Below are 26,554 nucleotides of genomic sequence, written 5' to 3'. Positions count from 1 at the left end.
GGCACAGTTTTCCTGTGTGGTACTTTCTCCCGTGTTCTTAGCTCCCAGGAAGGTCGCGATTAGTGCAAGTCTGAACAGTGCAAAGTTTGATTTAGTGCGATTTATAAATTGACACCAGGCCGCGATTAATGCAAGCCAAAATTCAGTTAGGGCGAGGCGAGCGCACGCGCTGTTGCCATTGGGGTTTTAGACGCTAACTGCCAATTGTGCAAAATGGAGAAAAGGAAGGGGCCCTTCAAGGAACGCTCAAAACAGAGGCTCGTTTTGAAGAACTGCAGCAGAATGCAGGAGGTGGCAGGTAGACTTTGGATATGGGCTTATCCTCTTTACTGTTACACGGTACTTCATTAATAAAACGCATTAACATTTATATTTAAAAATTTTCATTGCCTATTTCTGTCAAGCTGGAACCAATTACCCTATTTTGCATAGAAATATCACTTCAAATAGTATGAATTCAAATACTGCGGCCATTCCGTGGGATTCATGAACTGCGCTAATCGAGACCTACCTGCAAATACTATTAAGATTTATAATAATGAGCATGATTCATTTTATCCCTGTTCCTAATAGAGAAACGTTTTATTTCCTAGTATTTGCAGGCATGGCGTGTGGGTCTGCAGCAACGAGCCGTGCCCAGGTACGTTGGTTCTGGAACACACAGTGAGTGAATATTTATTTCAGTTATAGCTTTCCATTACATCTTGTTAAAAGTCTCACTTTCTCTGGTCTTTCTAAAGCTATGTATTGAGAATCCTGTTTTATTTTTCCCCCTTTTCACAGTCAGGAGGGCTTATCTATTCTCCTCTTTGTGGCTCACTTAAGTTTTCTTCCCCAGCACTTATTCCGCATCCCAGCCCAGGACTTGTCCCGGCTCATTTCTCAGCCATTTTTGTTGGGGGTTGAGGGTCTGGAGGGAGCAGGGACGGCAATGCGAATTCTTCTTCCGTTGCAGTAGGAGCGCCTAAGGCAGCAAACAAGGGGGGTAGCCTTCGGAAAGAGTGGGGCTGGGGGGAAGGAGGGTGGCTGGAGCAAATGACATTGAAGGGCAAACCAGGGGCAGGAGAACCTGCATCTGAAGGGGCACAGCAGGGCCCTGCCACGCAGGGAAGGGAAGAACGTGGAGGTCAGCAAGAGGGTGCAGAAGCTCTTGTGAAAAAAGGTCAGAGGGCCTTTTCCTGAGGTCCCTGGATTGGACTTTGAAGAGTTCCTTCAAGGGGGCAGGGGGCTGAGCAAAGGAAGACTCATTTCGAGGGATGCTTGGCTCAGTAAGACAAGAAGCAGCTACTTGTCCAGCAAGGGCTCCATGGACTATGGATGGCATTCCTTGGCCAATCACGCGAAACAGCCACTGCAGGGCTGTTACCTTAGCAATAAAAACCATAGGAACATCAGTAAAACTACTGAAGAAAGTGAAAGGCCAAAATACAGAAAATCTCCTATGTTTTCTTTTAAAAACAAGAAAGCAGAGGCCAGTCTTTTACCGAATACAGTCTGAGAAATGGACCTTGCAAGTGGCGTCCTCAAAAAGTCACTTCTCTAGGACTTAAGAACTGATCAGGGTCATAGCGAAATAGTCTTCTGACAGCCAGAAGACAAACTTCTAAACATTTAGAAGTTTAAAAACTAAAAATCACATTTCCAGCTGAGTGCAGTAAACAATTGGTAAGCCTGGCAGGTCCTTAAATATTGGGGTAATATTGGATTTTTAAAAAAATATTGATGGCGGCTTTACAACCCCCTGATAAGAAGACGTTAAATGAAATAGACTGAAGATGGTGTTAAACGATACTTTATAATCATGGTGGCATGTTGAAAAGGATGGAAACCACTGTGATAAGGTTCTCCCAGTGCCACGGAAATGTCCAATAGGGTCAATCATGAAAGGAAACTGTATCTGTATTTTGGATCTATATCTTGGTTGAAAGCCTGGTCGAGATGCATCTGGTCCATTGGTATGATTAAGAATGAATGTGGCATAATGGTTCAGGCGTGGGGCTAGGAGCAGGGAGGCCCAGGTTCTAGTCCATCCTCAGCCACAGAAAATCACGGGTTGACTTTGGGCCAGTCACTCTTCCTCAGACCAGCCTACTTCGCAGGGTTGTTGCTGTGGAGAAAAGTAAGATGAGAGAGCGCTATGCACGCTGCCTTGAGCTCCTCTACAAAAGGCAGGATATACATCTATTAAACAAACAAACAAATATTGAAGATTTCTTTATCCAAACTGATGATGCTGGAAAGAAAGGAGAAATCAGGAAACAATCAGCAGGAGAAACAACCAATAGATCTCGTTCCCATGGTTTGCCCCAGAGCAAAGCAGAGATTTGGCTGAATCTGAGTTTTGTCTTCTGACTCCCGGAAGGGTGAGCTGGGGGTGATCTGACTGGAGGAGTAACTGGGGGATCCATACGCAAAAGTCGCGTCCAATTCTTCAATCTTCCATGAGGCCAGAAGGGCCAAACTGAGGTGCTGCTTCCGTTGTATACGTGCAGCTAGATACAAACTGGAAAATGTCCCACTTGCCATAGAAATCCCCAACTACCCAACTGTGCCCAGAACCTCAACAGAATTTCTACACCATCCTGCAGTACTGACACTGCAGAGCTGGGAATGAAGCATCTCGTCAACGAGGTAGAACAGGAATGTGTTACCTTCCTCTCCTCAAACATTCTCTCAAACATAAAGTCTGGGCAGGAAACCTTTTGTTAAATCCAAAATCAAATCCTGGATGAGTGATGTGTTCCCAGTGATTGACTGGCATTAACACATTAGCCTAGAACTACTACCAGCATAGCTTCCTGGCTGGATAGCAACCTCAAAGTAGAGATGAACTAACATCTTCTCTTCCTTGCAAGAGGTCTGTGCTCACTTCCGTTCAGCCCAGGGTCAGGGATGTGCAATATTCCTTTCACAACTGGCAGCAAATTTGGAGTTGCTGCCCCAGAGGAATTGTGGCAGAGTGAACTCAAGCAAAGTCATACACACACACACACACCCCACACACCCAAGAAAACCACAGAGGATTTTGTTTTGCAGATGTGTGAGAATTTTCCCAGTTTGTTTACAGTATTTAAAAGGGCTTCGCTGCAGAGAACCAGAGGTGCTGTCAGCAAGCAGATGAAGAGAAGCTGGAAGAGAAAGCTCGGCCAACTGAATGAGAAAGTGGGCACTCCTTTCTCCCCCCCCCCCATCTGGTCTGGCACATTTGTTTGTGGCCAAATTAATGGTTGCTTTTGAAGCAAAAGCTGAAGATTCAGTGAAAGGCTGAATGCTCCTGAGAGCCCTGCCTGGCCATCCATCCTTACGGGGGCAATGCGCTGGTCTGAAACACACGTCACTTAGGAACGCTCAACGTCTTAGATTTTCAGGCTCCCCTTTTTCCAGAAACAGTATTCATGGATGAGTCCCCTGAAGCTGTTCAAGAAACCCAGCAAATTGCTGAGCATTACCAGGGTGTTTTGGGGGCATCTTTTTGGTTATGCTATTCATGAAGCAAACTTGTTAGATCTAATCATCACAAGCCCGTGTGAACAGCAACAGTGACTTTAAATCCATAGCTATGATTCGATAAGATGAGATGTCATAGTGGAGATGTGTTCTCTTTCTCAGATTATTACCCTTCTGTTTTGCCATAAACCTTAACAAAGTTATTTTTATCGTATTATTGTTTCATCTTAATGGATTTCGGGGAATAATGAACTATTAACCATTCGGCAAATGGTCACTTCACTGTCTTAACCTACTGCTAAATAATTTTTGCTCAAATCTTTGAGATAAGGAAGGGAAAAAGGTAGGTTGGTGACATATTAATATCAATCACTGCATAGCAAAACTTTCTTGACATTGATATTGAATGTAGTCAGAATATCTGGAGGAACTTCTAGGGCAGTTTCCTATGTGAAAGATGAAAAACAAATAACGTAGAAGATCTAATTTGGGAATTAGAGACTTTGATGTATAATAACTGTATGCCGCCAAGCACTGAGTGTGGCGCTGTCTGCAAACAGACACCTGTGAGAATTTGGGGAACTTTTCAGAAAAAAATCATTGCACCAAAGATGATTTATTTATTTGTACAATTTATATGGCTACCCATCTCATGACGGTGATTCTGGGCAGCATACAAAGTTAAAACAACAACTAAAACAATCCAAATAATAAATGTCTGAGGTCACAAACAGTTCCAACGTATGGTAAAACAACATTAGCCGGCAAAGTTTCCTTAACCTCCTGGCTCAGACACATTTCTCAATACCACCTAAGAAACCTTGAAGTGGGAATGGTCAGACTGAGCAAAGAAAGCACACTGATTAAAAACCACCCCAGAAGAATTCAGACCTATTTGAAAGATAGCCAAAGGCTCTCCTGGACTAAAATAAAGATGAAACAACCTGTGATAGCGAAAGGTCATTTCTCGCAGCTTTGAAATAGTTTCCTAAGTGTCTCTGAGAACCCTTTCAATTTATTGATCCACCTGAATATGGCTAGAGGTAGGTGGACTTTGACAAGGGGAAGTTTAGCCTTGGCTCAGAGCAAGGGCAGTGGAGGAGCTGGACAGCACTAAACTTCATCAAAATATGTGCGTGCGCATGTGTGTGTTTGTGTGTAAGGTTTCCAGTTTTGCAATGTGGGAGATGTCCCACACAACCTTGGCCAGACTCTTAACAAGAAAATCGGTAGGATCAATTAAGAACACACCTTTTGACAAATGAAAATTCAATATATCATCAATAGTTTGGTAACGGAAACCACTGTGTGCCTTCCAAGACTGTGTACCATTAAAATAAGCTTCCAAATATTTAAAATTTCTGACACTGAACAACTGTCTTATTACCTATAAACTCAGGAACCTTAAATATCTCTCCAGCAAAAGCCGCTATTATTTCAGTCGATCTCTAATAGTTCTTCTGTACAATATTTGCCAAGTTTTCATGCTAGTCAGTTGTGGCCTGTTGAGGAAGGTGATTGTGGTACCATATCATCAACGTATAAGGAAATAGATGCTTTTTGTGAACCAATTTGAGGTGAGAAAAAAAACCTTGGCCAGAGAGTTTTCTGACAGTGTCACTGAAATCCAATACAGCTTTAGTTTGTAACCACAGACAAATCAACAGCCCAAATATTAGAAATCGAGAACAAGTTTATTTTAGTCAGAGAATTCAGTTTAATGCAAAATCGTGTTGTGCAGTTCAGTTGGAAGTAAGCCTTTGCGTTTCCTTTCCCAGGCGAATGCTCCGTCACCGGCCAGTCCCATTTCAAAAGCTTTGACAACAAACACTTCACCTTCGGTGGAATCTGCCATTACTTGTTTGCTGGAGATTGCGCGGGGAACTCCTTTTCTGTCTTCATTGAGACGGTCCAAGTAAGAGCATCTTTGTTGAAAGAGAAAAAAGTGTTGGAAAGTATGTGCGTGCTGGGGAGTATGGCTTTCTTCCTCTCCCCACACAAAATCCAGTTCAGGAATGCACAGTCTTACCTCCACTCCATCCACCCCCCCACCTGCAGAGCCCTTCCCACAGTTACCGCTGGTTGTAAGGTCTAATCCAAGCAGGAAAACAATTAAAAAGTTGAAGAGTAACCATTTTAAGTGTATTTAAGGAAGCTATGTGTATGTTTGATTTAAATGAAAACAAATTTCACTTTGGTCCCAGTCCCACCCAAAGGTTAAGTGTGGCTGTCATCCAGCAGTAAACATGGAATATGTGTCAAAATCTGTCACATGGCAGGAGTAGCGTCACAGTGAAAACCCACTCTTTTGTATGTATGTTGGTGTACAACATCAGGAAGGAAGGAGAGCCCACAAACCACAGTTTTTCTGTAGCTTCTTTGGCAACAGGCCTGCCAAAAGGGAAGCACAGTCCCCTTTGAGACATGAATCAGGCCTTCTGGCAACAGAAAATATTGTTTATAGAACCAGGGAAAATGAGAAAGCAGCAAGGGAAGACCCAGCAACAGCAACTTTTTGTGGCTCACCACAATAGATTTCAGGTAAGGAAAGAGAAGTTGTGAATGCGTCATGAACCCAAAGACACTGATCAAGTATGGTAGCGCCGAGATCAGAATCACCTTATGATAATTCTATGAACTATTTGATTCATACATGTATTATACTGAAGCATTCATTCAATTTATGCTACGTCTTTCCATGTCACTCTCTCCCCCCCCCCCCCATGTGCTCAAGGCTTCCAACAAACACTCAAATACAAAATAAGAAGACAAATTAAAATTCAGTTTGAACAATTACACTGGAAACAGAGGTCACCAATGGAGAAGGCCAGGTTGTAGCTGGGTCTTGAGTCTTTGTTACAAGGGTGGAGAATGTGGGGCAGACCATAATTCCAGGGAAGTATGTGCATCTGAAAACCCTTGTCCACAAGCCTGTGAAATCAGGAGCATCTCAACAGAAGATGTAGCTCAGAGGTGAACTGTGGGGTCCGTGGGGTTCTCTGAGCTGGGTTGTTTTCTTGCAAATGTTTCGTTATCTGGCTAGGTAACCTCTTCAGTGCTAGAATGGAGTGGGGTTTGCTCTCTGTTTATTTACCATAGGATCTTTTAATAAGCATAGCATCTTTCAACAAGGCTTCCTCTGGACGGCTTAGTACTTGGAACAAATTCATTTTGAAGTATGCAGCTCCTACGCTCTTTAGAGCTGTAGAGACTAAAACCAGTTGCGTCCAGAAGGAGACAGCAGCTGGGGCAGATCTTAAAAATGGAAAAAATGCCCAAACTATCTGAAGCATATGTATACACTGCACTGAAGATGCGGCCTAGCCGAGCAACGAAACGTTTGCAAGAAAACAACCAAGCTCAGCGAACCCCAAGGACCCCACAGTTCAACCCTGAACTACACATATTCTCTTCTATAGCATATGTGTACATTTTTTGTGGTCATGGGAACATTGAGCATGCCTGTTATCTGGTTATTTCTTTGTTCCCTGGTCTTCATAGCGACATAGATTTTTAAAAAAATATAATTAAAATATATAGTAAAAGCAGGATATACAGAATTATAAACTATAAACGAAAAACCAAGAGCAGTATGAAAATATGAAACAGTAACCGGTCATCTAAGTTAAATAAGGAAGTAGTCAACTTCACCTTTCTTGAGGAATGCTGCTATCGAAAAGCCAAGGTCTTGTGTATCCCACAGGTTAGAGCAGTGTTGCTCAGTCTTAATGACTTTAAGATGAGTGGACTTCAACTCTCAGAATTCCCCAGCCAGCCATGCTGGCTGGGGAATTCTGGGAGTTGAAGTCCACTCATCTTAAAGTTGCCAAGGTTGAGGAACACTGGATTAGAGGACAGAATAGGGCTGCCAGGGAGGGCAATCAATTTATTTTGGTGGTGTGCCAGGATCCATTTGGACTTCCCTTCCACATCTAGAATTGTAATTGGTTCATGGGTGTCAGGCCTAGCCCAAAGAACTCCTGGAGACCATGCAGGTTCAATCAGCAAGGTTTATTAGCCAGCGCCTGTTTACAGAAATCTTCTCAGACTGACCACTAGTTCCCAGGCACAGCTATTCACTATCTTCTGGAATGTTTAGGGATGCGCCAGCTTCCTCCGCTTATCTCCAGAGCGTTGCTCTGGAGACGAGAGCACCGTTTTCACCCCCCTTCCTCCAATCCAGTCCATCACAGTGGGATTGATAAAATCACAGGACCACCATTATCTTGGGAGAGGGAATAGCTATTATGACCATCTCAATCAGTGATCGAAATCGGCCCACTGCCTCTAATGCAAAACAGCTCTTTATACATAACAGATATGAGTATTGCACGACCAGTGGTCAAATAAAGGGTCTTCCTGCCACTGGTCTACTGAAGCCATAATGAAGCTGAAATTTCCTTTTTAATTTTGATGTCTCCTTAGTGTGCTGATGACCGTGATGCGGTGTGTACCCGCTCAGTCTCTGTGCAGCTCCAGGATGAGAATCTGACTGTTAAACTGAAACATGGCGGTGGCGTTTCGGTGAACGGGCAGGACATTCAGATTCCCTTCATACAAAGTATGTGGTCTTCTTGCTAATGTAATCTTCTGCATTTCCAAGAGGAAGACTTCCAGCTCACATTTGCTTACAGGTTCAGTGCCTGGGATCCCAAAATATCTCAGTTAACAAGCAAGAAGGACCTTGGTCTAAAGTCCTTGTGATGTGTTACTAGTTGGGGGGTACCATACTGGGATAAAACAGTGTTTTGTGATGTAGAAAGAAGCTTAAGTGTTCTATGTTCTAAAGGGACCAGCCCATATCTGCTATATCCACTTGTAATGGCACATATTATTTATTTATTCATTCAAACCAGAGAATGGGGAAGGCATTGCTTTCAAGAAATTGAGGCTGATATTTACAGAAGAGGTGAGATTTGGGGGGACCCAACTGAAAGAATAAATTCATTTTGAGGAGGGCGCTCTAGGCCTGGGAGGCAGCTGGAAATACAGAGATTCTGCAGTTTGAGAAAATTACAATCTTTAGAGAATAAGAGGATTTGAGGAGCAAAAGATAGAAGTGAGGACAGAGAGAGAAATACAGGGAAAGGTTAGGACTTTTAAAGATAAAATAAGATTATGGAAAATCTTGAGGGGCCTCTCCCAGCCCAGCAGCTGCCCCATCCAACCAGAACAATTGGGGTTATGCAGCAGTAATTGCTTTTGATGGCTTGGGAACCAGGGTTATGGAACCAAGGCCAAAGGAAGAACGTCTTCCCCTTTCTGCAAATGAAAAAACAAAAACTCAGTCTGAAGAGACTTAGGCCTTCAAGACACAAATAGTCACAAAGTCTCTATCTAAAATAGCGTTCGGGCTGTATTAGTGTGGTGAAGGAAAACCCCAGGCTCCTTCAGCGGGAGTCCAAGCCACCCCAGCAGGGAATGACTGTTTGCAGACCCAGTGCCTGCTGAGCATAAAAGCTGCTCTGATGAAGGAGCAGGAGGTCATTGAGGGAGGTGGCAGATGCTGGAGGACAATCAAGAGAAGCCTGCAGAGAAAGTGCCTGCTGGATTACCCTGGATCAGGCCTACGCAAACCAACTCCCCCACCTTCTATGCTGCCTGGCCTAGGCTCAGCTCATTGCCCAGGCAGCTAGTTCCTCAAGCTAGGAAGGAAGGAAGGAAGGGTCCAGAGACTACACCAGGAAGGAGTGACTTCCATGACCGCTGCTGAGACTTACCGAGACTGTTGGTGTGAGAGGTGGAGAACAAGCCTCGAAGTGCTGCTCCCAGATCAGCTGACCTCCTTGGCTTAGCCTTTTATAATGGCACTTCATTTGGACTAATAAGGCTCTAAGAGCCTGCTTTTGCTTTCAACCCCTGTCCCTGGATGCTCAAGAGACGGGGAGAAGAAGCTTCAGCGGGTTCTCTGCACCTTTGGAGAGTCCAGAGTTGGCTTTCAGGGCCAGGCTCGTTGGCTCTCCCGTCTGTGTCCAGCAGGGTCTCTGCCACAACTTGAAACCCACAGCAGGAAGTGAAATGGGTTCAGCTTAGGGAAAAGGTTTAGGTTTCAAGAGAGGCAGGGTCAATGCTGGAACAGGGGAAATTGTGCCTCATTAAAAAGCAGTTTTAAAGAAAACTGGTCATATGCCTTGAGCACCTGAAAATCAAATTGAGCTCCCATCACCACTAACTGCATGGAGAACTATGAGTTCGGGTCATCCTCTGCCCTAGAGGGGCAGCCTAGATGTTTTCCTTTCCACAACCAGCTGCTGCTTCTGGGGAAATTCAAGCAACAAACATCCACCCCCCCCCCACTTCCTCCCTTGTTATTAACTAGAAGGGAGTTGTGAGTAAGGGATTCAGTTAACTGGTCGCCTAGACTTCCTTACAGAAGGGAAGGACCACTGCAAAGGAAGCGTGTGCGTGTTCTGAGCTTGAGGTGTCTTTCCAAATAGTACTTCAGCTTTAAATTGGTTCAACTGTCATGGGTTTCTGCTAAGAATCATGCAAATTATCATGAAACCTTTCTTTGAAGTAGAGCAAAGTTGCCTGCCATGTTTGGGCCAAACAGCTCTTAAATTTAGAGCATGTGGATATTCTTTTAATTTTGACACCTCTCTACTTGTTAGCAAATCACTGGACAGGCTTTGATCAGGACTGGGGGAGCTGCATATGTGGAGGGATGCTATAAACTGTCCCTGGTTCCTGTGAACATGCCGGGAAAATAAAAAAATAGGAAAGAGAAAAGTGGGAAGGCAGCTGCTTGCTGGAGAGTTAATGGACTAAGGAGCTTCAGTCTTACTCACCTGGCAAAGGTCTCAGTTTTGCCTGCACTGAGCACTGAAAAGCTCCTTCCAGGAGGGGCTCTGGAGCGTTTGAAACCCCCTTGCTAACTTCATGCTCCTTGGAAAGAGGAAGTTTTTGCAGGATCACCTTAGTTTCTTTTGAAAAGGGAGCAGCAGCAGCAGCAGCAGCTTGATCGGTTTCTGCTGTGGTGACCTGGGGGGGCGAGTTTGCCTGGCTGGTTAGAGAGGGCAGAAGAGGAACCTGAGGAGTTGTAGGTGAGGGAAACAGGAGAAGCAAAAGCCTGCCTGTTCTCATAGAAGGAGCTGCTAAACTGAGAGCGGGCTTCCTGTGTGCCCCCTTTTTTCCTGAATGGCAGAATGGCAAAGGGGATACTCCTGGAGAAAGCTCTGTTATGCTCTATGCCAGCGGAGCAGAGGCGTGTAGTACGTTGCTGGTTTCTTAGGAGACTTGCAGTGGGATTGCAGCTCCTTTTCCCCCCTTTTTGTTGGAATCACGAGCTCCCAGTGATCAAGTGATGTCACGCCAGCGGATCGATCCTGGCTCCCTTTCGATGGAAGGGACAGAAGGATGGTGGTCTGCAGTTGCAGCCTGCTGAGTTCCTCATGCCAAGGAGGTTCCTTGCGCGGGGCCCGCTGACCTCTGAGCAGCCCATTGTTTCTTCCAGATGCTCTCCACGTCCAGCATACCGTGCTGCCAGCTGTTCGCCTCAGCTATAAAGAGAACATGCATCTCGACTGGGATGGGCTCGGGACCCTCGTGATGAAGGTATGGTTTACTTTTCCTTCTTCCTTTCATGTGTCCATTTTTAAAGGGGAAAAGCCAAATGACTGTGGCTTGTTGGAAAGCCTAAGTGTTCTTTTTGCCCACCTTTCAGCACTTAAACACTGTATTTACACTGCAAGTCTGTTCATGGCCTGTTTTCCTTCCCAAATGTTTCTCTGTAAGAGACCTTCTTGGACTTGAGGGTGCATCTTCGGGGCCTTTGGCTGGGGCCCAGCTGAGTCATCTCCCTGGGACTTGGCTAGAGCTTTGTTGGAGGGCAGTGAGGGTTATTGTCTATGCGATTAGCCTACAGGATAACCCTGAGTGCACAAGGGCTGTGTGTGAGGGGTGGCTGGCGTGCTCATTTTTTCCCTGCCCTCTGCTGAGAATCAGAAGGGGATGTCCAGCTCTCTGTGACTCAGAATCTTGCTAGGAGGGTCCCAGATCCAGGTGGCACCTGGAACCCCCTGTTTTCTGCCCACCTCTGGGTGTCTCAGGGCCAGTAAATGTGAAGGTTCATTTAGACTTTAAAACTACAGTCCACTCTACAGTTATACAGGGACAGGTCCAGTGGGGCTTCCTTCTGGGTAAGCAACATTGCTGGAATTATTTCCAGCGTGCCCCAGAAAATTCACCCAGAAAGGCCATATATTTACTGTGCAGGGGCAAATTTATTATCTGTTCACAAGAGCCCTAAGGTCAGCCTTCCTGTGAACTGCTCTAGGTAGCAGGCCCAGATCCTCCACAGCCCTTGCTCCAAAGTTTTGTTTGCCGACTAATATGCTACTTTTCTACACATCGTAGGAGGAACTTAAGAGTCTGCAGTGCAAGGCTTAAGATTTAATTTTTCCCTGAGGTGGTCCAAGTAAGACACCTGGGTGTCTTGCTTAGATGTAAGTCCCATTGATTTCAGTGGAAGATAATTCTGGCTGCACATAGATAGGCTGTGAAATCCCATTTCTTCCTACAAGGGGGATTCAAGTGGGCTTTCAACCTGAAAACGAAACAGTTGCAGTAGCAAAGTTAGCCTTTGAACGTGATTCTTAGAATAGCAAACAAGGTGTACAGGCTACAATCTGTTCCATGTTTATGTATGACTAAGATGGACATTTGGATCTTTCTTTGTAAAAGGACTTCCTTGTTTTGTGCTGTTTTGTTTAGTACTGAAGACAAAAATGCTTTACAATTTTGTTCAGCTCCTGTGGAGACAGGAAATATATTTACATGGAAGTTGGAAATGTATGAAATAGGGTCATGATGATTAAATTCTTCTTTTCTTTCTCATCCAGACAGCCATAAATTGGGTGCATTAAACATAAATAAGTTCCTATGCTGAAATATCTCAAGAGCAGGGAACTTGGCAAATGTTTACTTCTCTTTTGAAAAGATGAAGGCTCCAGTAGAACTCAATCATGGTTGCCTTTGTGAAACATCTATGTAGGGTTTTTGGCAATCACGCAAACGTGATCTGACATTACTGCCTTTCTTGCTCTGTCCCTGTTGGTTTTCCAGCCAAGGACTAACCAAGCCTGAAATTGCTTAATCTTTATACTTGGACAAGGTTGGCCAGTGGAAGTGGTGGTGGTAGAGATTTGGGTTATGTTTATATGATATACTGAACCAAAATGAGGTGATCACATCTTGCCTCATGTTTGGGTAACTCCGGGGAGTTTGGCTTAGTGCACTATGTTATATATAAACTTAGAATGTTGAGTTTAGAATTCCTTAAGCCACGGTTAGGGTTTCATGTGAATACAGCCTCTGACAGCAAGTTTGATTCTAAAAACATTCCTTTCTGTCACTGCAGAAAACATGGAAGGAATTGTGGGGTGGAGGATAACTGGCAAGAGGGTGTTGTGCAAGTTATGTTGCCCTCATGCAACGTACGCAATTGTAAGAAAAGGTTTTTTCCTGTAAGAAAAAGATTAACACAGTGGGTGAGTTCTAGGAATTCATCATTGCAGAAAAGACTACCAAGGACACAAGACTGGAGAATCTCAAGCAGAATTTTTTCAGCATTGCTCAAACTTGAACAGCCAACCTGCTTTTCCTGAAGGGCATTGTGCTTAACTATTACTGTATGTAGATTTGTCCCCCTAGAGAAGAACAAATAATAGTGAAATTCTACGTTAGTCCCTTTTCCTCTCTCCTCCCCTTATATTTTCTTTCCGTGAAATGAGTAAAAGATCCTTGTTTACATCATTTCCTGCTCCAGCCAGTGTAGTTTGTTCTTAAAGGCCTCTTTGTTTTCTTGAGTGAATGCTTTTTCCTTGACTTCAAAGGATCATTATGCATGCTAATTTTCATTACTCGCATTAGCATAGATGTTTACTCCATTTAAAAGTTTTATGTTGATCAGAGACTTCTCTGGAGGTTTGCAGAAATGTGAGGACCCCTTTTTAAAAGCAATTCATAGGAAGGAAGGGGTCCTCAGATTCAGATCTCTGCCAGCCGTCAAACCCAAGGACAAGTTATGTAACTAGAAATTAGCCAAATCTGAAAACATCTGTACCACATTTGGTCCATATTTCAGAGCCAAATGAATAATTTTAACTTTAGGAGAAAGCGAGAGCCAATTGTAGGGGGATATCAAAATCCTTGTAATGCATGATTTTCTGATTTGCAGATGTGTTATTCCCCCCCCCCCCCCCAAATAATAGACTGCTTGCTGATGTAGGTTGATTGACTGTCGGGGCAGACCTTGCTCTCTCTTCTCGACAGAAGTCAATCCAGGCACAATGCCACTGAAAAGCAGAGGGGGTGGGACCCCCAAATATGGCAACAGGTTGCCTTCAATGAGCAGATGGAAGGAACTTCATTGTGGTGGTGCTATGCATCATTCTGTGTGGCTGGAGCATCCGTTCTGGTAGGGCATCTGGGAGGACGGGATAAGGTCTTGTAACATTTCAGAAGGTAGGACATGGAATCACGGTCTGGTTCCAGAGGACAATTACTGGCTGAGGTTAAGAAACGCTTCCAGCAGGTACCAAGACCTGTTACTCCAAGGTTCTCTCCTTGGAGAAGTGTATGTTGTATGGAGGAGTGCAATCAAAGGCTGGACAGGGGTCTGTCAAGGATGCTTTCATTCGGGTTCCTACAAGGAGCAAGTGGTGAACTTGAGGGCCTCAACAGCCCAGTCTGACTCCAGGAGCCTATCTAACCAAATCCCTCACCTCGTGCAAATCTTTCGTAATAACAGCAACTGTAGCGTATTTCCAATTCACCTTTTAATTTTTCTCCATTGTCTTTTTAAAATGGTTCTGTTCATTAAACTTTTGGAGCACTAAAAATAATTTAGAACCCATACACAACAGGAGGTACTGCCAAATATTTTAGACAATTGGAGGAAGTGAGTCATTCCCAATGAACACTGCAGACATTTTTGATAAGTGTTGCATAATCTGGGTTTCCTGCTACATTCCTGAACAATGGCATCTCTTCCCTCCCTGTCCTTCGAAACTTTAAGTGGTCAACCACCATTTTCAATAAATACATTGAAATATAAACAGGAATATTAAATCATAAGAATATAAATAAGAATATAAAACAGTTTCTAAAAATCCCAGATGTGCTTTACTTTGCCCAGATGACATATTTATGATGTGTCTCTCCTTTCTCACAGTTGACAACTGTAATAGATTAAGTATTAATATAAAAGGTTAACTATCCTGTTGAAATCACTAATTTTTGAAAGTGTTTAAATTTGGCTGGATTGGCTGCTGTCCATACTTATGCATCTTTCTCTACTTAGAAGTAAATCTGCCTAAATTGAGTCTGTAGAGTTTGCTTGCAGATAAGAGGATGTGACATGGAAACCTAAAGGAGTGAACCAAACAGTGCAATCCTTTGCATGTTTACTCAGACGCGAACTCTGTTGAGCTCAGTGGGAATTGTCCCCTGATAATTATGTACAGGATTGCCTCTTTTATCAGTCTGGGAGGTACAGTAAGCCCAGGGTCATGGAACTGTATGAGTGTGTTGAGGTCTTGAAGAGCAGGTTGGTCCACTTAAGTCTAAGGTTGTTGAGGAGAGAGTAGTAGAAAGAGAAGGCTTCTCCCGGCTCTGATGATTGCTTTCCTGAAACCAGAATTAAGAGTCAGTGAAACTGAAGGAGGAGAACTGTGTTAGTTTATGGTAGCAAAAACATCAGGAGGTGTCTGGTGCACCCGTTCAAATCAACAGGTGCTTGCAGCTCATGGAAGCTTCTCACCTTAGTTGGAAAAGGTGCTACTAAACTCCTCCTGGCTGAATGAAGGTGATTAGTGCTCGTGTCAGGACAGGGAAAGGAGGTCCTTTGGTAGCCAGCGCTATAAATAATATAAAGAATTTCCCATTGTGTGATGTGTGATGGATAAAGGCTCAGATGTCTTTAGAGGATTTAGATCAATGTTTCTCAACCTTGGCAACTTTAAGATGTCTGGATTTCAACTCCCAGAATACCCAGCCAGATGGTTTAGATGGTTTGATTAAGGAAAGTTGATCAACAGCTCTGGGCGAGTTATGAATCCTTCCAGAAGGCTTTTTGTTCTATTTACCCAAAAAGATGATGATCCTGAATTTAAGATCCCGCCCCCCCCACCGACTCCATGGCATAATCAGACAGGAAAAACTTGTGTCTCCATTATCATATTCTCAGCAACTGTAGAGTTTTAAGAGTAAATAATGAGGTTGTGCATATCGTCTTGGTTTTCAGTCAGTTCAATCATACCGCTTGTTGGGGTCTAAGCAGTGCAGAAATGATGGGGGAGGAGCACTAGGGAAGGCCGTAGGACGAGCCGTGAATGTGGGGAGGCTGCTTTGTGGTGATGTTTGTGCTCCACAATGCTCTTCTCCCCCTCCTGCCCCCCAACCAATCACCCTCTGAGGTGCCTATAGAAAATTCACCTCTTCATCCAGGCCTCCTGGGGATGAATGTGGAAGGAATGCTTTTTTCTCCCCCACCCCTTTTTTAAAAAATTAATATGTTTTATTGAATGTTTGATTATGGATCATACAGCTGTTCTGTTATAAACCTCTTAAAAGATGTTTTCATGTAAGATGTGATATATAAGTATATCAAATAAATATGATTATTAACTCCAAGCATGCTTAGTTGGTATTTCCGGTTGTGTACAGTATTTTCTGTTTTGTTTCTTAAACTCCTGCAAAATATATAAGCTATTTTCTAAAAAAAAATTTCTAGTTATCCGCAGAATACACTGAACAAACTTGTGGTCTGTGTGGCAACTACAATGGGAATCAAGGAGATGATTTTCTCACCCCTTCTGGCCTGGTGGAAACCCTTGTGGAAGACTTTGGAAATTCTTGGAAGCTTAAGGGAGACTGCGAAGATTTGCAGAAACAAGACAGCAATTCCTGTAATCTCAATCCACGTTTAGGTAGGTGCGCTTATGACAGAGCCCTTGTGGGCTGTGATGCAAAATAATTCATCAAGCCCAGCAAAGAGTTCTGTTGCGCTTTAAAGGTGGACACCATTCTTCTGACTAAGCTTTCGGGGACAAGAGTCCACTCCATGACATGCATTAAATCAGGGTTCTGGTTTTATGCTGGGTTGTGGCTTTTAGCCTGGCAAAAGAGGGATGTGATTAAATGCATGAGGAATAAGATCAACCTCTTGCCTTAAAACAAGTTTTCTTATTCTCTTGGCCCTTCCTTTTGTCTGGCTTTGCCCACCTTTGGAATGTTGCTCTGGCAGGCCACGCAAGGCTAAATGCATCTCAAGAAGAGGAAAGGTTATTTCTTACCTCTCCCCCAACACACAGTTAAGAATATTTAATGACAGATTTCCTGGTTCTGCTTCACTGCATGTATTTCTCTGCCCCATCCCAGGAAGGTATATCTGCAAAGAAGGTGCCCTGTGCCAGCTGGCTTCCTCTTTGTGCCAGTTGAGAGTGTCCAGCGTTGAAAGATGTAGCAGGAACCTGAGAGAAGAGCTAGCTGCGAATAGGGAGTCCTGCCCTAGCAAATGGAGATGGCCAGGAAGGAGTTGTGGCCCAGGAAGTGGACAGTTGTTCTCTCTGATCAAAGGGTCAAGAATGTCCTCCTACAACTTGGGAGAGCTCTTTGGGCCACTGGGAATTGTCCGGTGGTATTGACTCCAGATGCCAATTTTCAGATACCATATTAAGATTAAAAAAGAAACAGCAAAATTGAAAATCCCCCAAATAATAACCATAGAAGACCAGATTGGTGTTGGGGTGAAGGGCTGGACCAGAAGCCAGGAGTCTGCGTGTCCTGGTCCTCCCTTGGGCATGGCTTTGAGCCAGTTACTCGCCCAGCCCAGCCCCCCTCACAGAGTTGTGTGGGAAAAATGTGAGGTGGGGGTATTACATGCGCCACTGTGAATTGTACAAAATAAAGGTGGGATATAAATCTAATAACAGCAGACCGTTATAACCACAGCTCACTGAGGAGAAACAAAGCCCCAAACCCAGGAACAGCAAGATAAAACTCCAGCCTCGTTTCAGGGGGAGGATCATAACCCACCCTGTCGCAGGAACTGTTGGAAGAACCAGGCCTTTAAAGATCTGCAAAAACACAGCAGAAGCAGGGCAAGGCAGAGATGTAGCTGTGCAAGGTCCTAATGATGCCGTCGGTTGGGTTTTCCATGGCGTCGTCTTGGCTTGATCTGGCTGTCCGTAAAGGCCCTTTGTTGCAAGCGAGGAATACTAGAGCTGAAGGTCTCCTGGAAATGCCCCTGAAATTTCGCGGGCCGTAAAAAGTCATGATAAATCTGACCAGGCTCATAGCGATCTCCGGGTAGCAAACCCCTTCACATCCGGTACTTTCTAAGGGCCTCCTTAGGGTGCAGGCGGGAAGGAACGGAAGTGTTTTACCTCCGAGCTATGAACCTGACCCGCAGCTTCATTTTCGCCATTCAGCGATGGACCCTCCGTGCCCAAACAGCACGTCACGGGACGGGTTGCCACTCTTTCTCTTTTGGTCCTAAGCTGAACTTGCTTTTCTTTCAGCCAGGTACGCCGACAGTTCCTGCTCGGTCCTGCTGTCGCCCCTGTTTGAGCCTTGCCACCACGAAGTCAGTCCTTCTCCCTACCTCAAGAACTGTCGCTACGATGTCTGCTCCTGCTCGGATGGCAAAGACTGCTTGTGCACGGCGATCTCTGCCTACGCCATGGCCTGCGCACGCAAAGGCGTGGTCATCGACTGGAGGCAGCCAGAATTTTGTGGTAGGTGGTTCTTGCCCAAGCTTGCTCTCAATAAAGTCAGGCCTGGGTCAGCGTTACTGATGTGCAGTGAAGCTGGGCAAATGTGTGGCGCTAAAGTGTTTCTCACCCGCTTCAGATGGGAGACGAGATTTGGATCGGGGAGGCTATAATCAATCTATCTAAGATTTAATCTGCAAAGTTCTGTAGTCCCCGTTTGCCCTTCCTGAAATGAACTGGAGTGCAAATGCCAAACTCGGCAACAAGCATTTTCCAGGCTAGGATCGGGATCGCCTGGCTCTTCATGTTGCTCCAGGTGGGCATCTTCCCCCCCCCCCCCGTGTGCCCCTGGAGATCGTCCATGTTGGGGCCAGACGCAGCATAACTTTTCTGGTGGCCGGGAGAGAGTCTGTTAGATAAGTGTAGATTTGCTTGTTTGTTCATTAGGTTGAGATCTCCCCTTCCCTCCAAGAGACCAAGGGGGTTACGTGGGGATTTGCTCCCACAGCCACAACCCTGTGAGGGGTTGAGCCGAGAGAGGGGGGATAGCCCAGGGTCGCCCTGTGGCTTTCTGTGGCTAAGGAGGAAAACGTGGGCATCCAAGGAAAGAACAGGCCCACAACCTTGTGGAACAGTCGCAAGGACAGAAATTTACAACCAGAAAAGGTCCATCTGAACAGGGAGGATGGAAGCCTCGCGATGACGGCTGGCCAGTGAAGGGGCTTCGCTTCTCTCCCTCCACCTCTGGGTCTTCAGAGATGAGGAGGACCTGGACAGTGCTGAGGAACACAGATGGAGAGCCGCCCCAGAAATAGCCTGTGCGAGAAGGGGAGTAGCTCTGTGGCGAGAGCCCCACGGTCTGACAACGAACAGGATCTGGAATGACTACGAGAGGTGGGACAGTTTTGATCGCCCCTCGGCTCTCCCCCCATAGGCCCAGCAGCCTGGGATGAGCCCGGCAGCCACTCACTTTGTGGGGCACGGGAGGCCAAAAGACTTTTCAGTCTTCAAGTTGCCGAAACCATTGGCTCATGCAACATTAAACCCGCATTTAATTGCTGTTTAACATCTGCAAAGCATGAAGTGTTGATCGCCACTGCCCCCCAAAGCCCAACTGTGAGGAAGGGGCTCTGGGGAGCCTCTGAGACTGATAGTTGGGGTGCCAATTGCCCACTCCTGAGATAATGTAGCCTGGATTAGTTAGGCTGAATGATTTAAAGCTCCTGGCAGACTTGCCTGAAAGGATCGTGTTTACTGAGAGAGATTAAACTATAATACGTCTTTCTAGTTTTATACTGATGGTTAGGGAGTGAAAAGAGTGGCTTATTTTTTTTTAATGGTCTCCTTTGAAAATCTGCAGGCCTGGAAGCTGAGTGTGATGATGCCAGTAATGTGCTCGCTGTTCTCTTCTATTATTTATACTTCTATTGAATGGTTTTTATTATTCTGAACTTCATAACGCTATGCAACGTTCAGCAGCGAGGCGAGGAAATAAAAACAGGGAGGGGATTGAAGACATTTGGATGGCAATTGCTGTAATTCAACTCAGTGTCTTCTCATAATTAATCTTCATGGTGATGCTGCTGCTTTTCTCCATGATGAAGCACATTAGGTCTCCCACAAGTGAAGATACTCCCGCACAGTACATCCATCAAAAAACCAGGGCATAATTTTGAGGCTTCAGGTATCTCCCACCAGACTAGGGAAAATGCTGCTCCCTCTAATTGTAGATTTGAACTGGCATTTCTGCAAAATTTGTGCTGATGCGCCAGTGCATCAAATGTTGACAGCTTTCTGCTGAGAGAGAGATTTTCTTCCTGCAGCCAATGGGATAAAACCAGAGGTTTGGCCTTTCATGGTTATTCTTCCTCTCAGGCTGTGCGTGGAGTCTGGTGCCTTCTTACATTGTTGAAATAAACTAATGCTGGACGGAGTCCTCCAGCTGGTGTCACTTCTCGGTGTGTTCCTTAGGTTCCCACCCCATCTGAATGTTAACATTTAAACCAATTATTTTAGTTAACCAAGAAAAGTGGGGTGCTGGCATTCTGAAAGCATCATCTCTCATTTCAAGAATGCCTCTGGCTCCAGTACAGGCATTCTCAAGTGATGAAGTGGGCGGCTGCTTTGTTTAGAAGGTGCCCAACTCCCAGAAAAGCAGGCAGAAGCAAGCAGGGACTGTGTCCTGTCTGGGAGCAGAGGGGAGGGAGGAACAGCAGGTTGTGTTCTCTTAAACCACCTTTCCTAGGCCAGCCATGTTGTGAGTGCAGAAGCTTTCCCAGAAGCAATTCTGCAAGAGTCTCCTCAACGTGTTCTTCAAATTGCCAATGCACCCTTACTTCCCCAAAAGGTAGGGGATTTCTGTAATGCGTGGTATTCGCCTCTGGTGCCAATTAAAGATGCATCTAGAAAGACAGTCCTTGAATACAGTACAGCCAAATAATATCAATTAAACTTCACGGACAACCCTTTAATAGGATAGTTATTCAACCACTGATGCAGAAGAAAAGGAGGAATTTTTATGGTCAAGTTCAATCTGAAATTGACAGAATATGCAAGTGAGATAATGCTGCTTGTCTTTGGAGAGTGGACTAAAGTTGGAAATATTAAGGACGAAAATGTAGTTGGTCTAGGAAACTACAATGAAGCAGTTTCTGCCAAGCCAATTATTTCTTCATTGCTAATTCTTCAAACAATCAAAACAATGCCTATATAGATGAACATCACCAGAGGGAGTATATAGAAATCAAATTGATTGTATTATTAGTACCAGGAGGTAGGAGAGCTCAGCTATAACAGCGAAGAAGTGGTCAAGGGCTGTCTGTGGAATAGAACACGAACTGCTTATGGGCAAGTAAAGCTAAAGCAGAAGAACAAAGCCAGCCAATTTCCATGATAGGATCTTGACCATATACCCACCAATTTTAAGGAGAACATCAGGAATCACTTTGAAGTCCTGAATGTCATTGAGAGGGAACCAGAGGAACTGTGGAATGCAATCAAAGAAATTAAGTTGTTAAGAGGCTACCAAAGACCAAGCAACAGAAAAAAAAAACAAAAACTGGATGTCAAATCAGATGATGGAAATTGCCAAGAAGAGAAGCCAGAAATGAAGAGAGACAAAGATTTCAGAAAGGAACTTAACGAAGAGTTTCAGGGAGCTGTTAGAAGAGACAAGCAGCATTACAACAGCATCTATAAAGACAAAGAAGATGGAAATGGGCATGGAAAACAAGGAAAGTCGTCCAAAAGACCTTCAAACTCAGAAGAAAGTTCCAGTCTCAAACTGGTATGCTGAAGGATGCCAATGGGCAGATATTGTAAGAGGAGAGCCATGTCAGTCTATGGCAGCAAAAAATCAGAAGGAGTAGGAGTTTTCAGACTAACAAGTGTTATTAAGAAGCACGAGCTTTTGTGAGCTGGAGCTCACTTCAGATGCATAGTGTGGCTAGACTGATGTAGGGCTTAAATTGGGGTGAAGTGGGGAGAGGGAGAGGAAGTCAGGTTGATTATGCAAATACAAGTTGCATGGGAGACAAATTACACTACAAGTACCTTATCAATTAACAGTTGTAATGTGTTAAAAACCCCTTTGTGCTTGTTTCGACCATCTGCGATGGCTTGAAACTTTTTGAGTGTCTGGGGACACCCTAAAGCAAGCCACAAAATGACTCTTTTGGAAAACAGAACTTTAATTGAGCAAGAGGTTGCTGAATTCACATCAAAAGGCTTCATGCTGGAAGGCTACAGGAATTTATAGAATATATACAGAAATATGGCAAATAACAGAAGAAAAATCAGTTCTAACCAACAGTACTCCAGCAAATCTGGAGAATGATAGTGGCCAACAGATTGGAATACCAATATTGAGGAAAGAAGACTAACAGAGTGTGCAACCTATTGCGCGATGTCCTTAATTGTACATGCTAGAAAGTAATGCTTATGATTGTCCAATTAGAGATTAGAGCCCTACATAGAGAGAGAAATGCCAGATGTGCGATATCAAAGAGTAAGAGACGTTATTGCTGATGCATGCCAGATAATTGAGAAAGCTAGAAAATACCCCCTCCCAAAAAAAGTCAACATGTACTTAACTGATTATAGAAAAGCCTTCAACTGTGTTGACCATGTCAAACTGTGGAAGGTGCTTCCATAAGGAAGGCAGTCAAGCAGAGGAACAAGCCCAGTGGATGAGAGTAAAAACCAGAAGCAAGAGATATTGAATTCTGCACCTTTGGAACCCAGACATATTTTTCAAGCCCTTGCAGTCGAAGCAGGCTCTTAGCATTCAGGGGAAGAAGATTATACTGGGGATTGCACTTAAGAAACATCCAGAGAGGTTGGATCAGGGTCAAAGAAGGGCAGTAAAGAAGATCAGGGAGCTGGAAACAGAGTCCAGCAGGAGAGAACGAATGATCTGGACATGTTTATCCTTGATAAGAGACAACTGAGAAGTGACACAGTAGAACCCTTCAAAGGTCACAGGGAGGAAGGAGCCTAACTCCAAGGGACTTTGAGGAGAGATGCCTGGAGTATTCTTCACAGCTGCTCTGCAGATGGTCCGGTGACTCGCCCCTCCTGGTGAGGAATGGATCATCTTAAAGAGAGCTGCTCCGCTGGACAGAAGAAGAGCAGAAAGATAACAAGGTCTTGCAACTCTCATTACCACCATGTAACCCTTAATGTGGGCTCTTACAGCAGACTAAGTGGTCCCTTCTAACTCAAGGAGTCTTGGGATTGCTGAACTGGGGGTCAGGCCTGCCTAAATCTCTTTTGGTGTAATCCCCAGAACTCCTGTTGACCGTATCACCAAAATTTGATGATGGAGTTGGAATTAACCGAAAATATGTTATAAGCCCTAAAGGAGGCTTAAGAGATTTCTAGGGGGTGGGCTTTGCTTGTTTGTTTATGTGTGTTTTAAGAAAGCCTACCCCCAGAAGAAAGACACAACGTGGAAAATTGAAAGCCTAGCTGCATGTGTGACATGTAGCCACTTTCCCCTTCCCAAAAAAAAAAAAAAAAAAAAACTATGGTCGCTGGCCACTCAAATTTTGTTGTTCCCCCTCCCCCGTGTATTTTTGGAAAAACATATGGTTCTCATAAACATTCTGCTGATGTTTATAAACAAATCAGTAAAACCAGCCTGATTCTGTTTAGCGTTTGGCCCAACAGAACGGGCTCCTCTAATTTAAATGCCGAAGGACATTCGAGCGTCTGAAAGAGGCGTATAGATGTTTTGTTCTTCCAATCTCTTTGGAGAGACAGAGAATCGTTATGCGTATTGGGAGAAGAATGTGGACACTTTTTCATTTATATTAACCTGGGACTTTATTTCTATCATGCTTGTGATCATGAATTGTGACAAGGAGATTCTTGCCGTAGCATCCAGTAATGCACATTTTTCTAAATCTCACGCCTGAGAACTGGGCTGCTTACGTGTACTTTGACCACCCTGATTCTCACGATTAATTTCTGTTTATCCAAATATTAATTATAGGAGAAGGTTGTAGCTGTAGGTGGTACTTAACTTACGTTGCCTTGATCCAAGGGTTCATTGACAAGATTTGTACTTTTCACCGAAGAGAAAGACATATTTGCCCTAAAGGACTTTGTTCACCGTTCCCTTGTTGCGGTGATGGTAGACTGTGCGTGATGTTGAGTCGTAGGATTTATGAGCCTGTGTTATATCCGTCCATCCCCTGGAGACAGGATCCATTTGCTTTGCACTTAGAGATGAAGGGACCACTAGGGACTCAGCGACAGCCGAATGAACTGCATCCTTTCCTTTTGCCAACTTCCCAAAATCTATCTCAAGGACAAACCAGGAGTTGTTTCTTTCCCTTCAGGCTTGGGGGCCAAGCGATGAGATCCCGTTTTTGCTCTACCTGAGGTCTACCTGAGATAAAAACAAAAATAAAAGAGCTTCATTCTTACTTTGCAATTCTGTAAGCTAAATAAAATCTTGGATGATTTTGGAAGGTCTTAAACCTAAGTCTGCTTTTCAAGTCCTGTCAATATGGGCCTCCATGCAAATAGAACAAGCACAATTTGAACAACAAGCAAAGAGGGCTAGAAGGATTCAGTTTTCTTTTACAGTTATAGTTACATTTCATCTCCCTATGTATGATAGGAAGTTTCTTTTTTTAAAAAAAAGCCGATATATAAATAGAGAGCCACGATACCTGGTGTAGTAGTAGTTAAGGCATCGGGCTAGAAACTGGGAGACTGTGAAGCCAGCTGGGTGACCTTGGGCCAGTCACTTTCTCTCAGCCCTAGGAAGGAGGCAAGGGCAAGCCACTTCCGAAAAACCTTCCCAAGGAAACTGCAGGGACTTGTCCAGGCCGTCTCCAAGAATTGGACACAATCATAACGGATTGAAAAAAATGCTAGGAAGTATTTTTTAAAAGAGCCAATAAATATGAATATGAGACGTAGAAATCTCAGTGAATGAAGACTCCCTTCTCATCAAAACTTCCATCTCAGTGCTGCTGAGTTTGGGGGCAGCTCTTTCTGTGAAAAGAGCATAAAGTTGGAATTGCTGCCACCTAGAGCTGAGCCGTCGCCTTGCCGACAAAGATCCGCATAGTCAGAGCTATGGTTTTCCCAGTAGTAATGTATGGCTGTGAGAGCTGGACCATAAGGAAAGCTGAACGCCGAAGAATTGATGCCTTTGAACTGTGGTGCTGGAGAAGACTCTTGAGAGTCCCCTGGACTGCTAGGAGGTCAAACCAGTCAATCTTAAAGGAAATCAACCCTGATTGCTCATTGGAAGGATCGATAATGAAGCTCAAGCTCAGATACTTTGGTCACCTAATGCGAAGAGAGATCTCTTTGGAAAAGACCCTGATGCTGGGAAAGATTGAAGGCAAAAGGAGAAGGGAACGGCAGAGGATGAGATGGTTAGATAGCATCACTGAAGCAATGAGCATGAAACTGAGCCAACTCAGGTAGGCAGTGAAGGACAGGAAGGCCTGGCGCAATATGGTTCATGGGGTCACCAAGAGTCAGACACGACTTAACGACTAAACAACAACAACAACAGAGTTGAGACTGAGCTGATGGAATGGTAGGTTGTAGAAAGGCCATTTCTGTTCGTCTTTTACATCTCAGATGGCGCTTGTTTGCAGTGTACATTTTGAGTACATTTAACTGGTTTTGAACAGTCTGAAAAGGGTGTGAGTGGTGAAAAAGGACCACGAGTGATAGCCCTAAAAGGATTTAGGAAACCACCTGTTCTTCTGCCTTCCTGAGACTAAAAATGGGGCTGGGGCAGGGTGGTAGCAAGGATCTGGCATCTGAAGATACAGGACCATCAATGGGTGGCATATGTTTTGCTTCTTCGCTCACACAATAGGCAAGCCAGGAATAAACGTGCATTTGCTGCTTGGGGCCCAAGGTTACCCCTGAAAAAGGGAAGAACCTGTTGCACAAGTGAAAAAGGGTCAGAAGACAGTCCGAATCAGAAACTCGGGATCCGTGATTTGGGGCCTTCCCAAGCCAGACCTCCCCCAGCATCCATGAGGACAATATTGGCACGGCAAGGAGCTTTCTCTTGGGTTCTTTCCATATAAACTTAGAAGCCCAGAATCGTCTTTGCTCAGATAAGTTGCAACAACTCTGAAGCTGAGAAAAAGGAGGAAGAGGGGGTTGCTTAGTGCACGGGGACCCCCCTCCTTAAAGCGATGATGCCTCTCTTACTTCATTCTTCTAAGCATTTAAAGATTAATAATACGTCCTTTCAAAAAGGGATTCCGACATTCCTTCCATATGGAAATTGCAGAATAGGTCCTTCAGGGGACATTTCGATGAATTGATTGAGTAGCGTCTCCAAACACCCTCTCTTATCCTGGCCCATGTCTTTATCATTTTACAGCCATGAGCTGTCCAGAAGGCCAACTCTACCAGCAGTGTGGAAGTCCTTGCAATCAGACCTGCCGGTCTCTCTCCCATCCAGACACCGATTGCCGTGAATTTTGCACCGAGGGTTGTTTTTGCCCCTTTGGATTGTACCTTGACCAGCAGGGAGACTGTGTGCCCAGATCCCAGTGCTCTTGCTACTACGATGGTGAGATCTTCCAGCCGGATGATGTCTTCTCTGATCACCACACCATGTGGTAAGTGTGGAACCTGGGTTTCATCTCACACAAATGTACATGGGGAAGTACCATCTTAACCCCCTCTTTGCCCTCCAGTAATGTCTTTGATGTATCTTCTAGACATATGCACGGGATTGCTCAAAGCCTGGTTTGAAAGGCAGATTGAAGTCATTTGGAACTTTTTCATTTATTCTAGGCAAGGCAGACTCACCTGACCCTGTTCAGGGCCTCTAAGAAGCTCCAGATGGGTCCTGTTTCTCTGAAACTCTGCTCTGAAGATGCCACGGGTAGCACTGGCAG

The 26,554-nt window shown here is 44.6% G+C and overlaps 1 protein-coding gene across 2 annotated transcripts in view; it reads left to right on the top strand.

The window, feature by feature from the left end:
- VWF (von Willebrand factor) overlaps positions 1-26,554 on the top strand; it is a 139,974-nt gene that overhangs the window by 23,137 nt on the left and 90,283 nt on the right. For both annotated transcript variants that reach the window (XM_088145230.1, XM_088145182.1), the window contains exons 10-16: positions 594-640; positions 5,226-5,362; positions 7,873-8,008; positions 10,901-11,001; positions 16,181-16,376; positions 17,970-18,185; positions 26,032-26,272. In XM_088145230.1, the coding sequence (XP_088001356.1) occupies positions 594-640; positions 5,226-5,362; positions 7,873-8,008; positions 10,901-11,001; positions 16,181-16,376; positions 17,970-18,185; positions 26,032-26,272 (1,074 nt within the window). The remainder of the gene's footprint in view (positions 1-593; positions 641-5,225; positions 5,363-7,872; positions 8,009-10,900; positions 11,002-16,180; positions 16,377-17,969; positions 18,186-26,031; positions 26,273-26,554) is intronic.

The sequence above is a fragment of the Python bivittatus genome, unplaced genomic scaffold (assembly GCF_059951505.1).
Source record: "Python bivittatus isolate LINGU-HERP-01145 unplaced genomic scaffold, Pbiv_v1 ctg000010_np1212, whole genome shotgun sequence".
NCBI lineage: Eukaryota > Metazoa > Chordata > Lepidosauria > Squamata > Pythonidae > Python > Python bivittatus.
The sequence above is the reverse complement of the archived record's forward strand: the minus strand, read 5'-3'. Positions and strand labels throughout refer to the sequence as shown.